A 21,891-nucleotide genomic window follows, 5' to 3' on the forward strand; every position below is an offset into this window, starting at 1 on the left:
AGTTGCATCCTTTTGACAACAGTGTCCACATTGATTTTCATGATTTTATGCCTAACTCAAGGCAATAACATATGATAGGTATAATAGTACATGTAAAAGTTGCTATTCCGTCTCAACTTCAGTTGAAATAGTCTCTTTAAAATAAAAGGCTTTTTGGTAAGGATAGACGGTTGTGAGTTTCATTGGAATATATTCTTTATTTAAGTAAGTAATTTATTGCCACTGTGCTTATTAATTCCTCCTAATTCAAATCTAGTGAAACAGTCAGATGCAGCCCATTTTGAAGTTCTAAAGCAGGAGACAAAAACCTGGTTGTGCTTAGCTAGGTTATCTACCACTGTCCCCAAAGCATTTATTTATTAGAATTTTTAAACTATTCAAAGTTGGCCATTACAAAGCACGGAGTGAAATGTGTGTGTGTACAATAATCTGTGTATGTATAAATATAGTATCTTAAGCAGTATTCTTCAGTTTTGAAGTCATCTTTGTCATCAGATCTCTAAAAAAGACCTAAGCTCTTCACTGCAATGAAACAATACTTACTTATAGCTGCATTTTCATTGGGGAGGGGTTAATTTAGAGGGTTTGGATTATGTGGTTCCAAAAAGAAAGCTGATACAGTTAATCAAGTGGTTTACTTGCCCAAAAAAGTATAGAAATTATGCTGTTTACAAATCCCATTTTTGAAATGAAATACTATTCACCAAACTAGATTTGTTAGTGTAATTTGACACGTCTTGGTAACTGGACTGTCAGTTACCTATGTGAGTGTCTAAAGTATGAAGTAAACCAAGGCAGCATATAAGTTGCCATTGGAAAACAAATATTTTTGGTGATATGGTTACCTAATTTTTGACAACAAAGCTCTGATAATGTGAGATTTGGATTTGCTGTGCATAAAGTGTGTCAAAACTCCAGAAACAGATCAGGGGGTAAAGTTGGTCAATTTAATTCCCCAAGATCTAAAGAAGGTCGGTATCACTTCATATAGCCCTGGCAGAGCAGATCATTACCAGTCACAAATCTGTTCGTTACATGCCGAGAGTTTATAGCAAAATAAATAGACAGTCATCACAAGTTCAGAAAATTGTGTGTTCGACCCACGATAATGTGTAAAGGGTATTTAATAGAGTTCAGCATTTATTCGTTATCTATATGCGGGCAGAGACGGCAGTGGCGTTATCAGCTTCTTGGGGGGAAAATTCGGTAGTTTTCCATGTCACGTGACATTCCTCACAGACGCGCACACACTCTGCGTAGCAGTTTTGATTCTACTAACAGCAGAAGGCTTAGCCACAAGAGATTCCACTGGTTCAAACCAGCGTAAACCAGATTTTTTTTAGTCTACAAAGGAACAGATTACTGCTTGTATCATATTGGAAGAAAAGCAGAATCTTTGTTTAAAAAAATATGCTGATTATAATAACCTAAAGCAGCAACTACACACATTTTAATGCTGTTTGCCTTAGTTTGGCAAGCTTTATATAGTAAAATTTTAGAAATAGCATTTTAGAATTTCATCAAGTGCTGTTATTGTTAAATGGGGGGAAATCTTTTGTTAATTTGAATGAATATCTTTCAGCCATCATTTAAAAAAGAAAATCTCCCATTACTTAGCTTAGTTGCAAATCCTATGCACAGCTTAAATTCAGCCAAGCAGCACAAACAAGATAGAACATTTTTTTGTTTGGGACCTATTGAAAAAACAAATGTGGAGCATTTTAAAACTCTCATTGACTATAGTAGAGTGTCATGCCCCAAATGGTTTCCATTGCAGGAGAGTAGTTTTAAACTTTGTCCCTTAAAGTATCATAGCCAGCTGAGGAATGGGGTGGGGGAGCTAGTGATGCGATCAACTCTTAGGTCATCTCTTTTAAAGAGATGTTTGTCTTTTTGGAGAAGAAAGGGGGGCAAGAAAGAAAACAAGAGACTGATTTCTAGGCAAAATGCTTTAAATTTGCGAACAGGTGGGTTAAGAATGGTAGCAAAAACTATGTATGTTTTCTTGATAACAAAACCTTAGAAAAGCTTCTTTTATAAAGAAGCTGCTAATATCTGCAGCTTCCTTCCTGCTTATTAAGTGAAACATCTCATTATTATTTGGTGATAGTATGTTCTTTAATTTTAGTTTGATCATAAGGGAATTGATAATGTTTCTGTTTTACTTGGAGACTTCATATCTATAAAATCTTTATATCCAACTATTTGTCCAAGTTTAAAAATGTGTTTCTAAAGAAATGCATAAATTACTAATGACTAACCAGAAGTGCCATTTAATTATCAAAATAATCTGTTATCTAAGTGAGAGAGTCATCTTTGTGCCTTCTTGTAACCATCACTACCTTTCTTGTAAGCTAAAACGAATTTCCAGTATAATTGACAAAGGAGGGAGTCCTGCTTCTTTAAGATTAGTAAAAATTATTAGTAAAAGAGCAACAGCAGTATTTGTAAAAAATACAGAAGATATAATCGAATACATTTTTCAGCAAATTTGTAGGGTTAATTTTATACGTTTTGTTTTGTTGTCCATGTATTTTTAATTAGTGTACTCACAAGAATTTCACTAAACTAAATGACATAGGCTTGATGGAAAAATGGTAGCACTTAAGTTAAAATGGAGCTTGCAGTTTTGTTATAAAGCAATGTAACCAATGCCTAATAGCCATCTATTGTACTTACTCTGATCTATTTAATAAGATAATTCTATTAAGCAAATAAAAAGGCAGGTGTCAGAACTAAAAAATATAAAAACATCTTGAAAACTTGTATATACAAAATCACTTCAGCTGTACTATCTTAGAAGAGAGGAATAGTAAACTTGTTTTTCCCCTTTATATTATAGACTGCTATGAAGTCATTCCCTTTATTTCATGATGGTGTCTTAGATGTAGTTTAAAAGAGAATTTCACACTATTCTCTTTGTTTAATGTGACAGTGCGAGAAAGTGATCTTTATTCGTTCAAAAAACTCTGCATGTAGTCTATGTTTAGGTTCTTTTAATGTGTTTGTCTGTGATTTTTAAATGCTAAACATGTAAACAGATAAATTGTCAGTGTTAATTCTGTATCCTGTCACACAACTGATCTTTCTTTCCTGCCATTTCTTTCCTTTTTATCTTTTTTTGTGCGTTCATGTTGCAGTTGATAAAATTACGTGAAGAGGTGAGTACTTCCTTTTTTTTTTGTTGCCTGGCGTTTCCTTTAAAGCTAAGTTTCCTAATCTGAAGTAGATCTTTTTGGTCATTGTTTCAGGGAATCCTGAAACAATTGATTACATAATATTGGTTACATTTCTTTCTTTCTTTCTTTCTTTCTTTCTTTCTTTCTTTCTTTCTTTCTTTCTTTCTTTCTTTCTTTCTTTCTTTCTTTCTTTCTTTCTTTCTTTCTTTCTTTCTTCACTTACATGGGAATCCCTAGATCAAACCTTTAAAATTAAAATTCTTTGATAGCTCAGAGGAAAGGGATGATTTTAAATCACTGGAAAGAAGGAAAACTACTATTTGATCTTTATTAGAATACTATGATCTAATCATATCCTGTAATATCATCTGCATCACACAATCTTTGATGGAGTAAATACTTTTATATCTCAGCACTGTTAGAGATGATACTGCATTAGTGGGGAGAAAAAACTCTGCTTGAAACCCTACAAGCAATACATAATACATCATTGTGTGGACCTACTGACATACAAAGCAGTATGAAAATATTGCATGCACGTTGAAAATAGAATCCAGGTAGATCTATGCTCAGTTGTACATCAATATTTATTATTTATTTGTGCATATGCTGTAGAGAATGTAGATGAGAGCCCTTTTTCCTCACACCTTAGGAAATGACCTGAAGTGGCAGCACTACTTCTGAGAAAGATGTAAAAGTGTCTTATGGTTATTTCTTGACATTTTCTAGTATGTTTTTGAAGATTCCTTCTCAATATTATTTTATAGTACAGCAAATTCTTGCACCGTTGTGTAAAAAAAAATTCATTACTTACTCAGAGGCTTGGAACAGTAAAAGTTGCTAGGGAACCAGTATTCTGAGGTAGCTGAATAGTAACACCTCAGAGTTTCTGGCAGAGAGAGAAAGCATCAAATTATGCTTGTTTTGTCTTGTATTCAGTGGATGACATTATGGTATGGCCATACATGTGTTTGATTCAGAAAGAGGGGAGAGGCAGGGTATTTTTGAATGATGATATTCGTACGTTGAAGGAACTGAGATAGAAATGTCTTAAAGTGAATCCTTGATTTATATTCTTCCCTAATACACTGATCAAATGTTATTAATAATGCTGTTTTAACTCCTAACCCCTAGATAGCTTGTAGTATAACGTGAGGAAATATTACTATACAAAATGTAGCTGAGTAAGCAAGTAGTCCTCAGTTGCTGATGTTTATATAGCATCATCATTATTGTACATATTACTTCACAGAGTAACATAAGCAAAGGACAAATTCCTACCCCAATGAGCCTACAATCAAAATTTTGGTTGGAGTAGGGGCAGGAAAGTAGAAAGACAACATAGGGAGAGAAACAAGGATGATGGTCATAAATGATCAAGATGAGCCAATATAGTTACGTATCACATACTTAGGTTTCATTTAAGATGGGAAATAATTCTTAAGGGGTTATTTTGGTCTTCTGTTCGAGTTTTAGTATGTGAAATGGATAGTATGGTAATAAGGATGTGGGTATGATGATACCTTCATCATTTGAAATTCAGTCCAGCTTTCATGGCGATTTTGGAACACACTTTGTTGTGTCTGTGCATAGGCAGCACATCTGTATTTGTAGAAGGGTATAGTGGAAGGATTTTGCTTTTGAGCTCAAGCCATAACACCTCTGTAGCAGACTTTGAAAACAGTCATCTGAACTTATTAGCAAAGTGATAAATTAAATATAGACAGTATAATAGTGGTGTTAATATTAGAACTTATGAAAATAAATCATGTAATTTAGCCTTTGGTGAATACTTAGCCATTTTAAATTATGTATATGTCAAGTATATGTATAATAGATTGTATTACTTATCATTTTCTTACTTTGTAAGTCCTTTCAGTATTCTATTTATTGCTTCATATTTTTTGGGAGCATATGAAGTGTGTGGCTAAAAAGGGGATTGGAAGTCAACATCAAAGAGTAGAATGTGAAATGCAATGGTACCTTCACTACTGCAGTTTTTACCCACCGTATTATAACTATAAGATAAACTGTACAGGGAGTTGTGTTTATAGAGAGAGTATAAAATGCACATTAAAGTACAAATGATGGCTAGTGCAGTGACTCAGGCAAGGTTCTAAACTAATAATATAATATGACATCAAGGCTTTCCCAATTACAGCTCTCCTAAGGAAGGATGATCTTAAAAGCAATTGTGATTTTCCATACTGTTTGTTAATAAAAATGTGCAATTCCTCTATTAAAAGGCTCCATTCTAGCACAGATGCCTTATACAGAATTCTGTTGAGGCTACACTGCTCTGTTCCCCCCATGCTTCTGAGATCTCAGTTTGAATCCAGCCCACATGGAAAGACTAATCTATAACTGTAGCTTGCCACTTTGTAAAACTTCTGCGCACAATTCCGTAGAGAAGTTCTTTGTGAAGCTAAAAAACAGCCTGAACCACTTTGTGCTGTTTCATATATAAAGGAGCAGGGGATAGTGTGGGAGAGTGAATTTGGCAAGGGGTGGAGAAGTAGTTGAAAACACTCACTGCAATTGTACAGCTTTTCACAACTGTAGTAACCATATCCCCCCCCCCTGAAAAATAAACAACACAACCTGTTACGGAGTGTGTGTGTGTGTGTGTGTGTGTGTGTGTGTGTGTGTGTGTGTGTGTGTGTGTGTGTGTGTGTGAGTTCTGATGTAGATGGGTGAAAATGATCTGAAATCAGAAGTACAAAAGCAGCATAATGCTTTGAGATCCTTCTTTACAGTGTTCTGCAGAAGCAAAGGGTCTGCTTGCAAGAAAGCTGGCCTGAACTTTTAGGCATTCTCTGGTGGCTTGAAAATTGAACTGTATCTGTACATCCATAAAAAACGGCATTGTCATTTGGTTTTTGAGTTTGTGTAATACAGAGTAAAATCTTTTTTTTTTTAACTCAAGAATTCTTAAGTGATATTTACATATCTGGATCAACTTTATTTAAATTTTATTATTATTTGAACTGCACCCTAGAAGTTTTTACCTACAAAATGTATCATTTTTAAATCACAAGAGTGATTTATTGTTTTTCAATCCCTGAGCTTTTTTTTTTTTTGCTGACTCTGATTACTTTGGCTTGACTCTGTAGGAATGATACCCAACTCTTTAATATGCAAATATAACTCATTGTGCATGAGTTAAAATGATGAGCTTAATTTAGTTAATATTGCATTCATATTAAAATAGTTAAAGCGAGTTTTATAAAAAATATATCTATATAATATATTTCCATGCTACTTATTTTGTAAAAAGGCCTTGCAATTTTTAAACACCTATGGCCAGGAACACTGGGATTCTACCATTAAGAAATGTTCTTTATTTCTTTGAAGTCTCCTAGTAAAACTAAAAGTCTGAAATTATTCTTTTGCCTTAACAGTGCAAATTAGTTGCTGACATAATTTCAAATAGTTTTATCTAGTTTATATTTTAAAATGTTTCTTAATGTTTGTGGTCCTACTCCCACCCCCTTTTGTGCCTGGACTCTTCTCCCTCCTGTTCTAACTGTAAAAAGGCTATTTTTTGCAATTTACTCTTAACCTATCCACTGTGTATTAGACAACTCTATTAATTATTATAGACTGTTATTGCAGCTTTCCTGACCTTCACATTGGGTTCTATCATTGCTGATCTAAATGCATTGTTTTAATGATTTCTCAAAAAAAAATTCAAGGAAAGCTTTGATGTGGCTTTAGCTGCCTCCATCGTCTGGCCGCATCTCAGAGATGTGTCACCTGTGCCGGGAGGGAATAGGGAAATCACGTTTTGAATGGTAATGATAACATACTAATCACTTCCTTTCTTTGAAGATAGAAGCGAGATATTCTGTCAGCATCCCTGGCTGCTAGAGCTTGGAGGCACTGGTCTAGGTGTATTAGCTTAAGTGTGCATGTCAATACAGCTTGCATCTCCCAAGATCCATAGGGGCTCATTAGAGCAAGGTAGATCATTTCGGCAGACAGCCACTCAGATAATATGGATGGCACCTACTTTTTAATATTATTATTAAAAAGCATTTCTTCAATTTTTAAATGACATCTGTCAACAAGGCAAACTTCTAGGACTTGTTTTTTGACATGTATCCAGACCTGGGTTTTTTTAGACGGAAGGGGAGGAGGTTGGAACATGTTTGTGTGTGTTTTGACAGCTTGATTAGAAATATAAGCTCAATATTTCTAAGAAAATAAAAAGTATTTCTTAATAAAAATTAGTAAAATTAGTAAAAACTAGCCTTCTACCTGGTCCTTATCATAGAATGAGGTGACAAGTTTGTGCAAGGTGCTATATTTTTTTCATCTAAATAAAAAGGTGTTTGTTTATGAATGCTAATGTAATAATCCACTCTGAATAATAGATCTACATCCCATTCTCTTTTGCTTGTAGACTGCACATCAAGCATTCTTATTTTGAATTTAAAAATAGCAGGATTATATCTTACATCTTTAAATTACATACTGCTGAAAACAAAAGTGTGGGAATTTGCCACCTGCAGCAGCTTGGAATGTGCTTCTGTTAGTTGTTCCATGAGAACATCAGTGCTTGCTTATGGCAAAATTGAAGAATCCATCTGGTAAAATACTCTGTATGCATTGTCCGTATTATCGTCATGGGGTTTGTGTAATATTCACAAAATGTTTACATTCATCCAACACAAATGCTAGCAACATATAATTATGACTGATCATATAAGCATCTCCCTTGCCAAAGGTGCTTTCTGTAAGCCACTTTGCTATATTATAAAAAGCAAAAATTAAAAGGTAATGGGGGGGCAACATTGTAGATGGTGTCTGATTTTTCTTTCCCCTGTTTTATTTTTCAGAGGGCACATCTGCTCGATAACACAGAGAGGCTGGAAAGGTCATCTCGGAGACTAGAGGCTGGATACCAAATAGCAGTGGAAACTGGTAAGAATTCTGAGAGTGAGCAAATTGTCTTGCTTATGCACAGCAGTCTTCACAACACATGACATTTCAGGGAAACTTCAAAGGCGAAGCAGAGACAGCAGCCCGAGATGTGGTTTACATATTGGGGAGACAATTGGGAGCTTATTTGCGCTTATCTTTTTTCAAGTTAAAAGGCATGACATCTACTGAAAACAGTTCCTGAGGTTTAAAAGTATACATCTGAACAGAGATGGAATACTTTGTCTAAATTCTACATTTGTCTTAATATGCAGTTACATGTTGTCAGTTTACCCACCTGCAATGATTGGTAGCACATGGTGTAGACTCCAGTTGTTTTCTAGTTTTGCTTTTATTTATACATGAGAAATTAAATTTTAATAAATTTGTATTTTTTTAATTGACCAGAGGCAGACAATGAATAGTATAAGGTTACTTATTCAGCTTTAATCATTCTGTAGTTTTTATGCAATAGAATTGTGCACTGGAATTAGCACGCACAAAACGTTGGCTATAGAAATTGCAGCAGAATAGTGAAAAAATACAGCTTTGAAAATATTAATTACTCAATAATACTTTAACAGGCGTTGTATGTGTTTTAAAAGCAACACAGCAACTAATAGTGCAATCCTAAACCAAATTACACCCTTCTAAGCCCAATGAAGTCAATGGATTTAGGATGTAACTCTGCTTAGCACTGCTCTGCAAGTGTTCATTATCTAAATCTTAACTGAAGAAGCTCACCCACAGTCATGTAAAGATTCACGTAACGCATATTGTATACTTAGCAGGAAACCAAATTCTGGTTTTCCCCACTCCATCCCACATCAAGGTAATTGAAAAACAAATATCTGCCTTAGAATGTCCTTGGAATCTGCCCTAAGAAGTTAGATCACACTCCAGCCATTTATTTATACGTACATTATTTGTAGTCTGTCTTTCTGAGACTGAAGGTGGATTACACAGTATGAGTCAGTGCAGTTGATTTCAAAGGCATTTAAATAAACAATGTAATAGTGTATATAAATGCAAATTTGCAAAGCTTTAAAACTAGCAGAAACTCAATAGAGAGCCAAACAAATGCTGAAAGAGAGCACAAGCAGTTCTTTCCTGACATATCGAGCAACAGAGAAACTACCCAGTAGGATCACACTTACAGCAACAGACAGTACATAATAGTAACATCTATAGGCCCTATCTACAGAAACTATGCAATAGGATTCCTACAGTAAAAGACTGTAAAGTCTACAGTCCCCATCCCCTTACCAGTGCATCCTCTTGAGACCACTTCCCTACCATACAGCCGTCCCATTAGATTAAAAAGTTTTGCATAGTTTGCAGAAGACAGTAGAGTGGGAGCTTTCCTGACCTCTCTACATGTAAGCGCTACCTGTACTCGGATTCTGCAGCCAACGTAACCTTCCCTGTGATCAAGGGGCTCATGGACCTTATCATCTCCCTGTGTGAGAAGCCTGCCTCTAACCCACTGTTGGCTGAGAAGGTAGAGGCACTTTATAAGACAAACGACGATTCGTGTCCTTTCCTTTCAGTGCATCCCCCTCCTTCTTCATTGGTGACTGAGGAGATGCAGTCCAGCCAAAGACAAGGATCACACTCCATGCCTTCAGGCAAGGAGGGGAGGAAGCTGGACGCTATTGGGAGGAAGATTTACGCATCAGCTGCCCTGGCCATCAAAATATCTTAAATATGCCGCAATGATGGTGGCCTACCAGATCTTCCTGTGGGGGAAGGCCGTGGCCTTCCATAACAGGCTTCCCAAAGATCAAAAACCACCTGCCAAAGTGATAAGGGAGGAAGCCTTGCGGCTAGTGAGATACCAAATGAATGCTGGCAGGAACACAGCTGACTCAGCAACTAGGGCACTGACCTCAGCGATTGTTCTCTGAAGACGTGCCTGTCTTCGGTCTACAGCATTACCAGTTGACACCAGGAATAGAGTGGAAGACCTCCCTTTCGAGGGAAAGTCCCTCTTTTTGGAGGAGACTGATGAGTACCTTTCACAGAAAAGAAAGGATAGGTTGACAGCCAGGTCCTATGGTGTCCTCCCACCAATGCAGCAGAGCTCCGGGAAGTCCCAATATAGGCAGCAGCCTTATTACAGGGGCAGGTCCTATTGTTAATCATCCTTATCTTGCCTACATGTATCCACAAAATCGTCCCTACCAAGCGAGTCATGGGGGCTCTTCCAAGAGGAAGTATGGATACAGGGCCCAGTCAGGCTCCCAGCCCCAACCTGCCAAGGATCAGCAGCAGAATGTGCTGAAGCAGTTCTGACTAGATCGGGACTCTGCCAGTTTTTCGGGAGAGGCTGAAAGCTTATTACACAGCCTGGTTCCTCATTATTACTGATACTTGGGTTCTTGGCATCATTGAGAATGGTTATAAAATTGAGTTCTCTTACTTCCCGTGTCTGCCTCCTCCTGGTAAATCACCGTCTGATGCACGGCCAGAACTGCTGGCCGAGTTAGAGGCACTCCTTAAGAAAGGGGCTGTGCAGCAGGTCTCTGATGAACGGGACTGTTTAGGCTTCTATTCGAACTTTTTCCTGGTGGAAAAGAAAGATGAGGTTTCAGACCCATCCTAGATTTGAGACAAATGAGTTTGTAGAGGTGCAGAAATTTAGTTAAAATTTTCTTTATTTAAACTATAAACTATACACCACAACACAATATACAATAAACAGAGAATAAGAAAAAACACACAATTCTAAACATGACACACTAACAATACATATATCTATAAAATTAAGAGTAAAAGAAAAAAGAAAACAACCCCCCCCCAAATTACACTACAAGTTGAGTTCTGATTTTCTCCGCAACAAGTATATATCATTTCTAGAGTCCCACTTATTCTAAGTTAGTCACAAACCCCCTCTTTTTTCTATTGTTCATGTTTTTTAATCCATAAATCCAGATGTCATCAAATCCTTGTTATCCATTTCATGCAAAAAGTCTATTAACAGTTTCCATTCAGTCAAGAAGTTAACTAATGTCCTTTCTCTAATTAATGCAGTAAGTTTTGCCATTAACGCAAACTCCAAAACTTTTGTCAACCATTCCTCCACTGTAGGCAATGTTGTAGTTTTCCACTTTTGCGCATAAAGTACTCTTGCTGCTGTAATAAAGTATGAAAATAGCGTTCTAAAACTTTTTTCCAACTAGCTATCCATTATTCCCAACAGAAAAGTCTCTGGTTTCAGCTGAAGTTTAATCTTCAAAATCTTCTGAATTGATGATTGTATCTGCAACTAAAAACTCTCTCCTTTCTTACATGTCCACCACATATGAAAAAATGTCCCTTCTTGTTTAGCACATTTCCAACATACATTTGATGCCCCCTTATACATTCTAGCCATTTTTTTAGGAGTCATATACCAACGATACATCATTTCGTAAAAAAATTCTTTAATACTGGAGCTTAATGTAAATTTCAGCCCTCTTGTCTATGTATTTTCCCATTGCTCCATTAATATATCATGTCCACCATTTTTCGCCAGTTTAATCATACATTCTTTAACTTGCTCTTCTTTCGTCTCAAACCTCAACAAAAGTTTATACATTTTAGAAATAACGTGTCCATCATTTGTACAAAGGGCTATTTCAAATTCAGTTTTAGATTTCTCAAAGTCATAATGACTCTTGTTCTTAGTTTGAATCTCTCCAAAATTTGCATATATGGAAACCGCTGACAGGTGTGCCCTTCTGCTCTCTTGATTTAATTTTAACTTGGCCCTGAGAGAATTCCAATAAATCCTGGTAAGTTAACCATTTAGGTGGACTAACCATTTCCCTTCTAAAATGAGCTTCTTGCAATGACAGTCAGAGAGGTATTTTCGAACAAAACCTAAGTTTGTATTTATTCCATACTCTCAGGATTGCACGCCTTACATAATGATTATTAAACTCTGCGTTAGCTTTAACTTTGTCATACCATAGATACCCATGCCACCCAAATTTTAGATCATGCCCTTCCAGGTCCAGTAATCTTCTGTTTTTTAACAGTATCCATTCCTTCATCCAAACTAAACAGTTAGCTGCAAAATATAATCTCAAGTCTGGGAGGTCCAAACCTTCTCTTTCTTTGGCATCCTGTAGAACCTTAAATTGAACCCTTGGCTTTTTGCCTTGCCGTATAAATCTCAATATATTTTTCTGCCATTGCTTAAATGGTGTCTCTGTTGTCAATACAGGAATTGTCTAAAATAGGAATAACATTCTAGGTAACACATTCATTTTAATTGTAGCTATTCTTCCCAACAGCGATAATTGAATTTTATCTCAGCATATCCATTTTAATTTCTTTCCAAGTTTTAATATAATTATTTTAGAATAACATACAGTTCATATTTGACAAAGTAATACCCAAGTATTTTACATTTTTCTCAACTTTAAACCCTGTTTTGTTCTCCAGTTTCATTTGGTCCTGTATTTTCATATTTTTAGTTAACACTTTGGTCTTCTGTTTATTAACCTTAAAACCAGCCACTACATCAAATTCTTTCAATTTTGTCATTAGAGTTTCAATTCCTTTCAAATGGTCCTCCAAAATCAACACCAAATCATCTGCAAAGGCTCTCAGTTTGTAGTTCTCCTGTTTCACCTTAACACCTTGTATTCTCTCATCTTGTCTTATGTCCCTATTAAAAATTTCAAGCATCAGTATAAATAACAAAGGTGACAATGGGAAACCTTGTCTTGTGCCTCTGTATTCCACATGGTTTGGTTAAGTCTCCATTCACGACTATCCGTGCAGTCTGGGTTGTACAGATTGACTTAGTCCATTTAATAAAATTGTCCCCAAAGTCCATATCTTCCAATATCTTAAACAAAAATGTCCAGTTTGTCAAAGGCCTTCTTGGCGTCTAGGAAAATCAAAGCAACTTGTCTTTCAGTATGTTTTTCTAAATATTCCAGAACATCCAATACTGTTCTTACATTGTCCTATAGATGCCTCTTAGGTAGGAATCCACTTTGGTCTTCATGAATAATGTCCCGTAGGATACTTTTAAGTCTTCCTGCCAAGATCGATGCAAACAGCTTATAGTCATTATTTAATAGTGATATTGGTCTGTAGTTTCTTGTCAATGTGTGATCTTGTCCCTCTTTTGGAATAAGAGTTATGTTGTCCTCCTTCCATGAGTCTGGCATTTTCCCTCCCTCTAAAATAGAGTTCATCATCTTTTGTAAAGGCTGAAGTTCATTCTCAAAACACAGTAGCTACTTGGGAGGCCATTCGGTCCAGGAGCTTTTCCCAACTTACTCTTTTTTATGGCTTCTCTCACTTCTCTTACTGTTATAGGTCCCTTCATAATTTGTCTTTGTTGTTCCATTATCTTAGGTAACTTTTGTTTATTAATTTATTCATCTATTTTTTCTACTGACACATCACAACTCTCATACAGATTTGTATAGTACTGATAAAATGCCTTTTGTATATCTGCAGTGTCTGTTAATGCCTTATCCGCCTCTTGTATTTTCAATATCATTCTCTTTTCTCTCTCCTTTCTCAATTTATAATCCAACCATTTTCCTGGCTTATTTGCATATTCAAATGATCTTTGTTTAGCATAATTCAATTTAATTTCCATTCTCTTGACAGTAACATCGATAGTTGTTGTTGTGAGATCTTAATATGTTGCAATATATTAGTACTTCCAGGAGCTTTCTTGAGTTCTTCTTTGCTCTTTATCTCCTCCAAAATACGTTGCTTTTTCTCTTGACTCTTTGTTCTCAGTTGAGCATTATATTGAATTAGGTAACCTCTAATATATATTATTTGCAAATGGTTTTATATGTGCTGGTCTCAGACTGTAATAATAAACCTGATAGTGCCACCTGATAGTGATAGTAACCTCTAATATATGCTTTACTTGCATCCCAGACAATTCTCATATCTGTACCTTTGTTTAAGTTTAATTCAAAACATTCTTTTAGTTTATTTTTAAAGTCTTTGATAGTCTCTTTATTTTGTAATAGAGCTTCATTTAATCTACACCTAAAGGTACCCCTTTCCCCCCTATAACTCATGGATACTGGATTATGGTCTGAAAATGTCTTGGGTAGGACCGCTATTTTAACCACCTTGGTGGCAATGTTCCTTGATGTCAAAATCATATCTATTCTTGAGAAAGATCTATGTCTTTCTGAAAAAAATATATACTCTCTTGCATTACCATTTTTCTGTCTCCACAAATCAGTAAGATCCACATTGTCCATTAGATCAAAAAAGGCTTTAGGTAGTTTACCCTGGTTCATCTTAATGTTTCTCAGAGTATCTATCTATCTTTGGATCAATCACTCCATTCCAATTCTCCATCAAACAATAGTTTTCATATGCTAGATCTGTTAAACAATCCCCAATTTTTTTTATAAAATCCAGTTTTATTCTCATTTGGAGCTTAAAGACCCACCACCAATGTTTTTGTCCACTGTACATCAATTTCTACCTCCAGATATCTTCCATACTCATCACTCATTATCAACTGAGGCTTTAAATGTGGCTTAATGTATAAAGCAATTCCATTCTTCTTTTTGGTATCTGCTTTTATAAATTTTTCACCCAAAATTTTGTACGTCAAAAATTTTATCTCTTTTCTCCTAATACGGGTTTCTTGCAAACCAATCATATCATATTTTAGTTTCTTTTAAGTAGTGAAAAATTTTCATCCTTTTCTTGGATGAATTTGCTCCATTAATATTCCATGTTAAACTTTTGTAATCCATAGTGCCGTGAAATTTTAAAATTTAATAGAATGAGGAAAGAAAATCCCAATATATGGAAAAGTAAACAAGAGAGTTAAATATGGGCCTCCACTTCCTCCTCCTCTTTACTGTGCTCCAATTGATGCCTATATTTTTCAAGTCTCTGGCTTTATGTACTGAGTTCAGTCTAAATCTTTGCCCTTTAAATGTAAAAATCACACCTTCTGGAGTATCCCATCGAAAAGCAGTATTTCTCCCATGGTCCAGGAATGGGTCAGTCAGACTCATGGGGAAGTAGCTCCTCCTCTTGTGCAAGGTCGGTTTGGCTTAACATTCCCAACATTCCCTGGATCTCCAGTTTTTTTTCCAGCCCTGCTCTTGCAGGGTTGTGTGTTGGCTTGCTCCGGTGAGCAAAGCAATTCCAAAAAAAAAAAAAGAACAACAACAACAAAGACACCCGCGGCGGCGCGAGGGGAAAGGGAAAAAGGAAAGGCTTGTCCTTTCTACCCTGCTCTGCCCCCCCCACCTTGGGAGCCCCACAGGAAAAGCAGCCAGAAGTGCGGCACTGAAAAGCAGCACGAGCGAGAGGCTGCAGGCACACGCAGCGATGGCGCACACAGCAACGCATCCTCCTGCAACTAAGAAAGCCGGCCCAAAGCAACCTCCGGTGCTCCGGGTGCACGGGCAATGGCGGCAACAGTGACTGAGAGTGGATCCGGCCCCCTGGCAGAAGGTAAGGAGCTGCGTTTCTGGCGGGGGCCTAAGGGGAGCAAGGCACAACCAGAGAGGCTTTTCTGTCCCTGGAGCCTTGGAGAGAGGGAGCCACTGAGTGCTGGGAATGGCCCCTTGGGAGTCGCTAGTGGCGCTTAGGCTCACCCCTCGCCTCCTCCACTATCCCCTTCTCTCCTCCCCTCCCTTTATCCCTCTGAATGGACACCATTTTGTCTCTCCCTTAGGTGGGAAGATTTTGGCGGGAATGGCTTCCAAGGCAGGGCAGAGTGAAATAGGAACAGCAGAGGGAGCCTTAAGCAGTCTGGATACCCAAGCTCACCCCTTTCCCCGCAATCAGTGCAAGGCCCCAGTGGAGTGAGTCAGGATATTAATTACTTAGATCTCTCTGGCCAGGATGCAAAAGCAAATATTCTGGTCTGGATGAGGAGTGAGATGAGAAGGGAACTGAGAACAGTAGTGCAGGAGTTCAGAGAAAAGCAAACACCATCCACTAAGGGGAGTCAGAAGTTGCCCTCTAATAAAGGCAAAAGACTGGCAAAGTCTGATCACTATCATAGGTCTAAGAGGAGGAAAGAGAAGGACTGGGCAGAGGAGTCCTCTAGCCAGTCAGAGGAACTCAACTCTAACTCTGAAGTCTCGGCTCAAGAATCATATACTGAGGAAGAGCTGTCAGAGGAAGAGGAAGAGACAGTAGCCTCTGCACATATCTGACTTTTTCCTCAGGAGCTATACTCAAGATTATTGCCAAAGGTTCTGAGGGTGCTCGAAATTGTCCAAAAGGACACAGGGAAAGAGGACAGACCAGTCCTACTCTCAGGGCAGTAAAAGAGTTCTCCCCAAAGTGAGACTGCTGTAGACTGGGATGCCCTTACCAGCCATGTTCCACAGCATACTAAAGGCTGAGTGGGATAACCCGGCAAAGCCAAAGTCCTTACAGTCGGTGTTCAATAAGTTCTACACACTAGGTCAAGATGCAACAAAGAAGATCAAGTTACCGACAGTGGATGACCCAATATCCAGCTTGGCTACTACTTCTGTTCTGCCTATGGACGCAGAGGGCATGCCTAAGGATCCCTCCGACAAAAAGATTGAGCAAGCGTTGCACAGGAACTTTGAAGCATCTGTAGCATCATTAAGAGCCTCAGCCACAGGTTTCTTGTTCGCCAGGGCAGCATTCACCTGGGCATCGGACCTCACGGAGGCGGGCAAGGAGATACCAAAGAAGTTTAGGAATATGATCAAGAAGTTAGCCTTGACAACAGCTTTCGTGGCAGGTGCCTCAATGGATTCCTTTCAGATGTCATCGAGAGCCATGGGCTTCAATGTAACAGCAAGACGTAATACGTGGCTCAGGAACTGGGATGTGGACCCCCCAGCGCGGAACAAGGTGGCAGCCATACCCTTCTCAGGGACCAAGCTTTTTGGAGAGGCGCTAGATAAATTTCTGGTAGAAGACTCCGAAAAGAAAAAGGTCCTGTCATCCAAGAAACGTGACTTGAAGAACAAGAGTGAGCAGTCCTTTCGAGATTCCAAGTGCTCCTTTCGTCAGGGATCTGATAGATCTTTCAAGAACCGGTGGCAGACAAGGCCCAGGAGCGACAGCAAACACTTCACCTTCAGAAGACAGAGTCAACAGTCAAAAGGTCAGAAGAAAGGAACCCAGGGATGACTATCGAGCTGACGGGGAGCCCGTTCAAATCGGGGGATGACTACAGGAGTTTGCAGACCAATGGACAAGATGCATATCGGACAAGTGGGTACTGGAAACAGTATCCAAGGGCTACTCCTTCGAATTCGGAAGGCAACCGCCCCCGAGATTGGTCACATTACTGAGGCACCTCCTGGAATCAAAACACCTCAAGATTCAGGGAGTCATTCACCATCTGATAACAATAAGAGCAATAGAACCAGTTCCGATACCATTCAGGAACCAGGGAGTCTACTCAATGTTCTTCATTATGCCGAAGAAGAACGGAGAGGTAAGAGCCATCCTAGATTTAAGATGGCTCAACCAATTCATAAAGTCGCGCAAGTTCGGATTCGTTTTCATTTTCGCAGCCATGTCGGACGCTCCTCTCGGCAGGTCCGAGAAGAAGTGGCCGAGCCGCCTGGCCGGGCGGCTGATCTGCAAAGGTTAGCCCCCAGACTCTCAGGCAGGGAGTCTGAGTCCAGGGCGCGGCGGGAAGAGCCCTCTGACAGATCGAGGCAGGGGGTAAATTGCCCATTTGTCCCTATGGAGGCTGGCAGACGAGCGCAGCACCCAGTGTGCTGCCGGGCTATGGAAAACGGCAAGGAACAGGATTAGGCGAAAGCCTGCAAGTAAGCGAATCCCTTCTGTTACTACAAGCGTATGTGAGGAGTGGGGGGGTCTGAAGGTTAGAAGACTCGGATTTCCCCCCCCATAGAGTCTCGGAAGATTGGCGGTTCCCCCCCCCTAAAATGGCAGCAAAAAAGCAGAGTCCTGCTCTTGGCAAGTCAGTTACGGCTGCCTTGCAGAGGGGCGAGACGCTCGAGGAACTGGTTAAAAGAGTGGTTATGGAAGCCATAAAACCCTTTGTTGACAAACTGAATGAAACAGATCAAAGGGTGGGCTTAATTGAAAGCGATGTGAAAGTCATTAAAGAAGCAGCGGGGGGGGGGCAGAGAAGTCTGCCCGGGAAAGTGCGTCACTTACGAGAGCAACGAACAGGGAATTAAAGTTGGTGGAAAACCAGCTGATCGGACTGCAAGTGGAGCGAACACAAACCATTTTGCGTCTCCAGAATGTTAAAGAGGAGGAAAATGAGGATTTGTGGGATCTCGCCTTGGAACTTTTAGCGACACCCGCGAGGGCAACTAAAGAAGAAGTGAAAAGCGCCATTTTGGGAGTCCGTCGGGCATCTTCAAAATATGCAATGAAGCGGCAGCTGCCTCGCGAGATTGTTATCGTTTTCATCTAAGAGGGTCCAGGACAGTATCCTATATAATTCATACAATGCGGAATTGGACTTTCTGGGAAATAAAGTCAAGATATTGAAGGACGTTCCATTTTTAGTTCGGAAGCGAAGATTTAAGTACAAGAAGTTGGCAGCTCTTTTGAGGGAACGTGACATAAAGTACAAATGGCTACTCCCGGAAGGAATCGGGTTTAGTTATAAAGATCAAGCTCACAAGATTAAATCGGAAGATCAGCTAAGGGATTTTGTGGATAAAAATCCAGAATTTGGACCAGACACCAAGCAAAAAGAAGAGGATCCGAAGCCTGAAGGGAGGGGGGAGGCAATGAGCGCTCTGGCAGTAGCTGCGCAGAGGGAACTGCGTCCGAGACCCAGGGGAGGGAAAAAGATTTAATTTGAACTGTAATTTGTAATTTGTATGATCAACCACTCCGTCACTACTTTATTAAGCTATTTTTTTTACTATGGCAGTATGAAGGGAAAGCATTGAAATGTAGCGTTTAGTGTTTGTAGGTTACCTTCCCCTTTTTTTTCCACCCCCCTTCCCTTTCTCTTTTTTCTCCCTTCTTTCCCTTCCCTTGTGCTATTGCAGTCTTTTGTAGTCACTGTCATTGTAGTTTTGTATGTAAATAAAAAAAAAATTAAAATTAAAAAAAAAATAAAGTCGCGCAAGTTCAAAATGGAAACATTGAAGACTACTGTAGGGGCAGAAGGACGACTTTCTGGCCTCTGTTGACCTATCAGAGGCCTACCTTCAAATACCCATCCACCAGTCTCACTGAAAATATCTTAGATTCACGTACAATGGAGAACACTATCAATACAAGGCATTGCTGTTTGGGCTAAAGTCATCGCCGAGGGTGCTCACCAAAGTGCTGGTGACTTTAATAGCAGTACTCAGGGTCCAGAGGATAGCCCTGTCCCCATACCTGGACGATTTGCTGATCAAGGCACCCTCTCTATCGGCGGGGATAATGGCAGCGCAGGAGACCACACGCTGCCTGCAGGAACATGGATTTGTGATCAACTGGAAGAAAAGCAGCATTGTTCCGACACAGAGAATCCTTCATCTGGGCGTAACCATAGACACGGTGAAGGACAGAGCGTTCATATCAGAAGTGAGACAACAAAGGATTACCACGATCATAAGATATGATCCAGAACAGGAAAACAGTGGAAGCGATGTTTCTGGCGAAACTCTTGGGAATGATGCTATCTTGCCAGGACCTTGTGAGTTGGTCACGTTTCCATACTCGCCCGCTACAGAACTTCCTACGACCTTTCCAGCAGATCATAGAAAGAGTGGGTAAAGATAACAGTGTCGCTGAGTACAGAGCTGGATTGGTGGATGGATCCAGTCAGGTTCATGGGCGGCATGCCTCTCAGAGACCTGGAAGTGGACTTGTTTACGACAGCCTCAAACAGTCAAGTCACAAAATTCTTTTCCAGGTGGGAGGAAAAGGAGGCCATAGGGACCAATGTCCTAAGCAAGGACTGGCCCCGTACACTGCTGTATGCCTTCCCTCCAGTCAGCATCCTCGGCAGAGTGATACAAAGAGTAGTGGAGCAACAGGCAGAGGTGATCATGGTGGCGCTGTTCTGGCCATGGAGACCATGGTTCCAGGATCTCATGAGACTATTGAGAATAGAACCATGGGAACTGCCACACAGGTCGGACCTGCTGAAACAAGGGGAGATACAACACCCAGATCTGACATCACTAAGACTGACAGCCTGGCAGTTGAGTTCGACCAACTGAAGAAATGTGGTTATGCAGAGAAAGTGATAAAGACCATGTTAGCTTCTAGGAAGGACTCAACAAACAGAAGCTATGACAGGACTTGGCAGGTGTTCTCGGCTTGGTTTGCAGAGAAGGACTGTAACCCTTTGACTGCATCCATTAAACAGATTTTGCTCTTCCTACAAGAGGGTTTGGACAAGGGATTAAGTACTAGTACCCTGAAGAGACAATTAGCAGCCATATTGGCAGTGAGGGGATCTAGAAGGGGGAGGTCCCTTACTAAACACTCTCATGTAAGGCGCTTTATAAGGGGAACCATGCTGATAAATCCACCACAGGTGCATAGATTCCCAACTTGGAATCTCAATGTAGTGCTATCAGCACTTACAAAGGAACCGTTTGATCCCATGGTGGTCTGCCCCCTTAGAGAGCTGACACTCAAGACTATTTTCCTGATAGGGCTGATGTCAGCAAGAAGGGTATCAGAAATAAGGGCACTGTCAGTGAATAGGGATCTTTGCATTTTTCATGCAGATAAGGTAGTCTTGAGGCCTGACCCGACCTTTATCCCGAAGGTGAATTCAGAGTTTCACAGGGGAGAGGACATTGTGCTTCCTTCCTTTTGTACAAACCCTAAGCATAGTAAAGAGAAAGAATGGCACAGACTAGACGTTAGGAGAGCATTGAGTTACTACATTGAAAGGACCAAGACGATCCATAAGGTGGAGAATATATTTTTCTCTTTTAGGAAGGGCTCAATAGGAAATCAGGTATCCACCTCTACTTTGAGCAGGTGGATCAGAGACTGTATCGTACTGGCTTACAAAACAAGTAAGGTGCCTCCCCCCTGAGGGCATTATGGCCCAGTCTTTGAGGGGAGCCGCTACCTCAGCAGCATATAGGGGTTTTCCAACTTTGGAAAAGATATGCAAGGCAGCCACCTGGAAATCGGTGCATACCTTTACCAAACACAAGATAGATCAGATAGCATCAGCGGAAGCGGCCTTTGGGAGGAAGGTGCTACAGCACGTCCTAAAGGCATAGTATGCAAATTACCCACCCAGTAGTTCACTGCTAGACATATGTCCTATGAGTCTGACTGACCCACTCCTGGACCATGGGAGAATGGAAGATTTGTGTTCACTTACCATGAAGCTTCCTTTCTCAGTGGTCCAGGAGTGGGTCAGTCAAAACCTGCCCAGTAATTTCCAGATTGGGGGAGGGGGGACATCTTATATGTTGATGTAAATAGTTAAATTTTGGTTGTTGAGTTTATATGGGTTTCAGTATGAATATAAGCAGATGGCAAGATGATATTCAGGCATCAGCGGCCTAGAGCAAGGAGATCGTGGGCTTGGAAAAGAACTGGAGATCCAGGGAAGAGCCCCTCCTACTTGGGATTATTAAGCCAAACCGACCCTGCGCAAGAGGAGGAGCTGCTTCCCCATGAGTCTGACTGACCCACTCCTGGACCACAGAGAAAGGAAGCTTCACGGTAAGTGAACACAAATCTTCCATTTTCTGTTTTAGCTTTTCCACCAAAAGCTATAATCCTTGCGTTTACGCAGAAATCGGATGGGAATTTCTTTCAAAACTATAATCTGGGCACCGCCAATTATTAATTTTGTAGCATAGTGCTGTTGTAGAATTTGCTCCTT

The 21,891-nt window shown here is 39.7% G+C and overlaps 1 protein-coding gene across 5 annotated transcripts in view; it reads left to right on the forward strand.

The window, feature by feature from the left end:
• Positions 1-21,891, forward strand: part of VTI1A (vesicle transport through interaction with t-SNAREs 1A) — a 406,571-nt gene that overhangs the window by 78,473 nt on the left and 306,207 nt on the right. For 3 of the 5 annotated variants that reach the window (XM_054983353.1, XM_054983355.1, XM_054983356.1), the window contains one exon: positions 8,021-8,105. In XM_054983353.1, the coding sequence (XP_054839328.1) occupies positions 8,021-8,105 (85 nt within the window). Of the gene's footprint in view, positions 1-3,140; positions 3,162-8,020; positions 8,106-21,891 lie in introns of all 5 variants that reach the window. The other 2 variants (XM_054983351.1, XM_054983354.1) reach the window with 1 other exon arrangement.

This window comes from Eublepharis macularius, chromosome 6 (genome assembly GCF_028583425.1).
Source record: "Eublepharis macularius isolate TG4126 chromosome 6, MPM_Emac_v1.0, whole genome shotgun sequence".
NCBI classification, from domain to species: domain Eukaryota; kingdom Metazoa; phylum Chordata; class Lepidosauria; order Squamata; family Eublepharidae; genus Eublepharis; species Eublepharis macularius.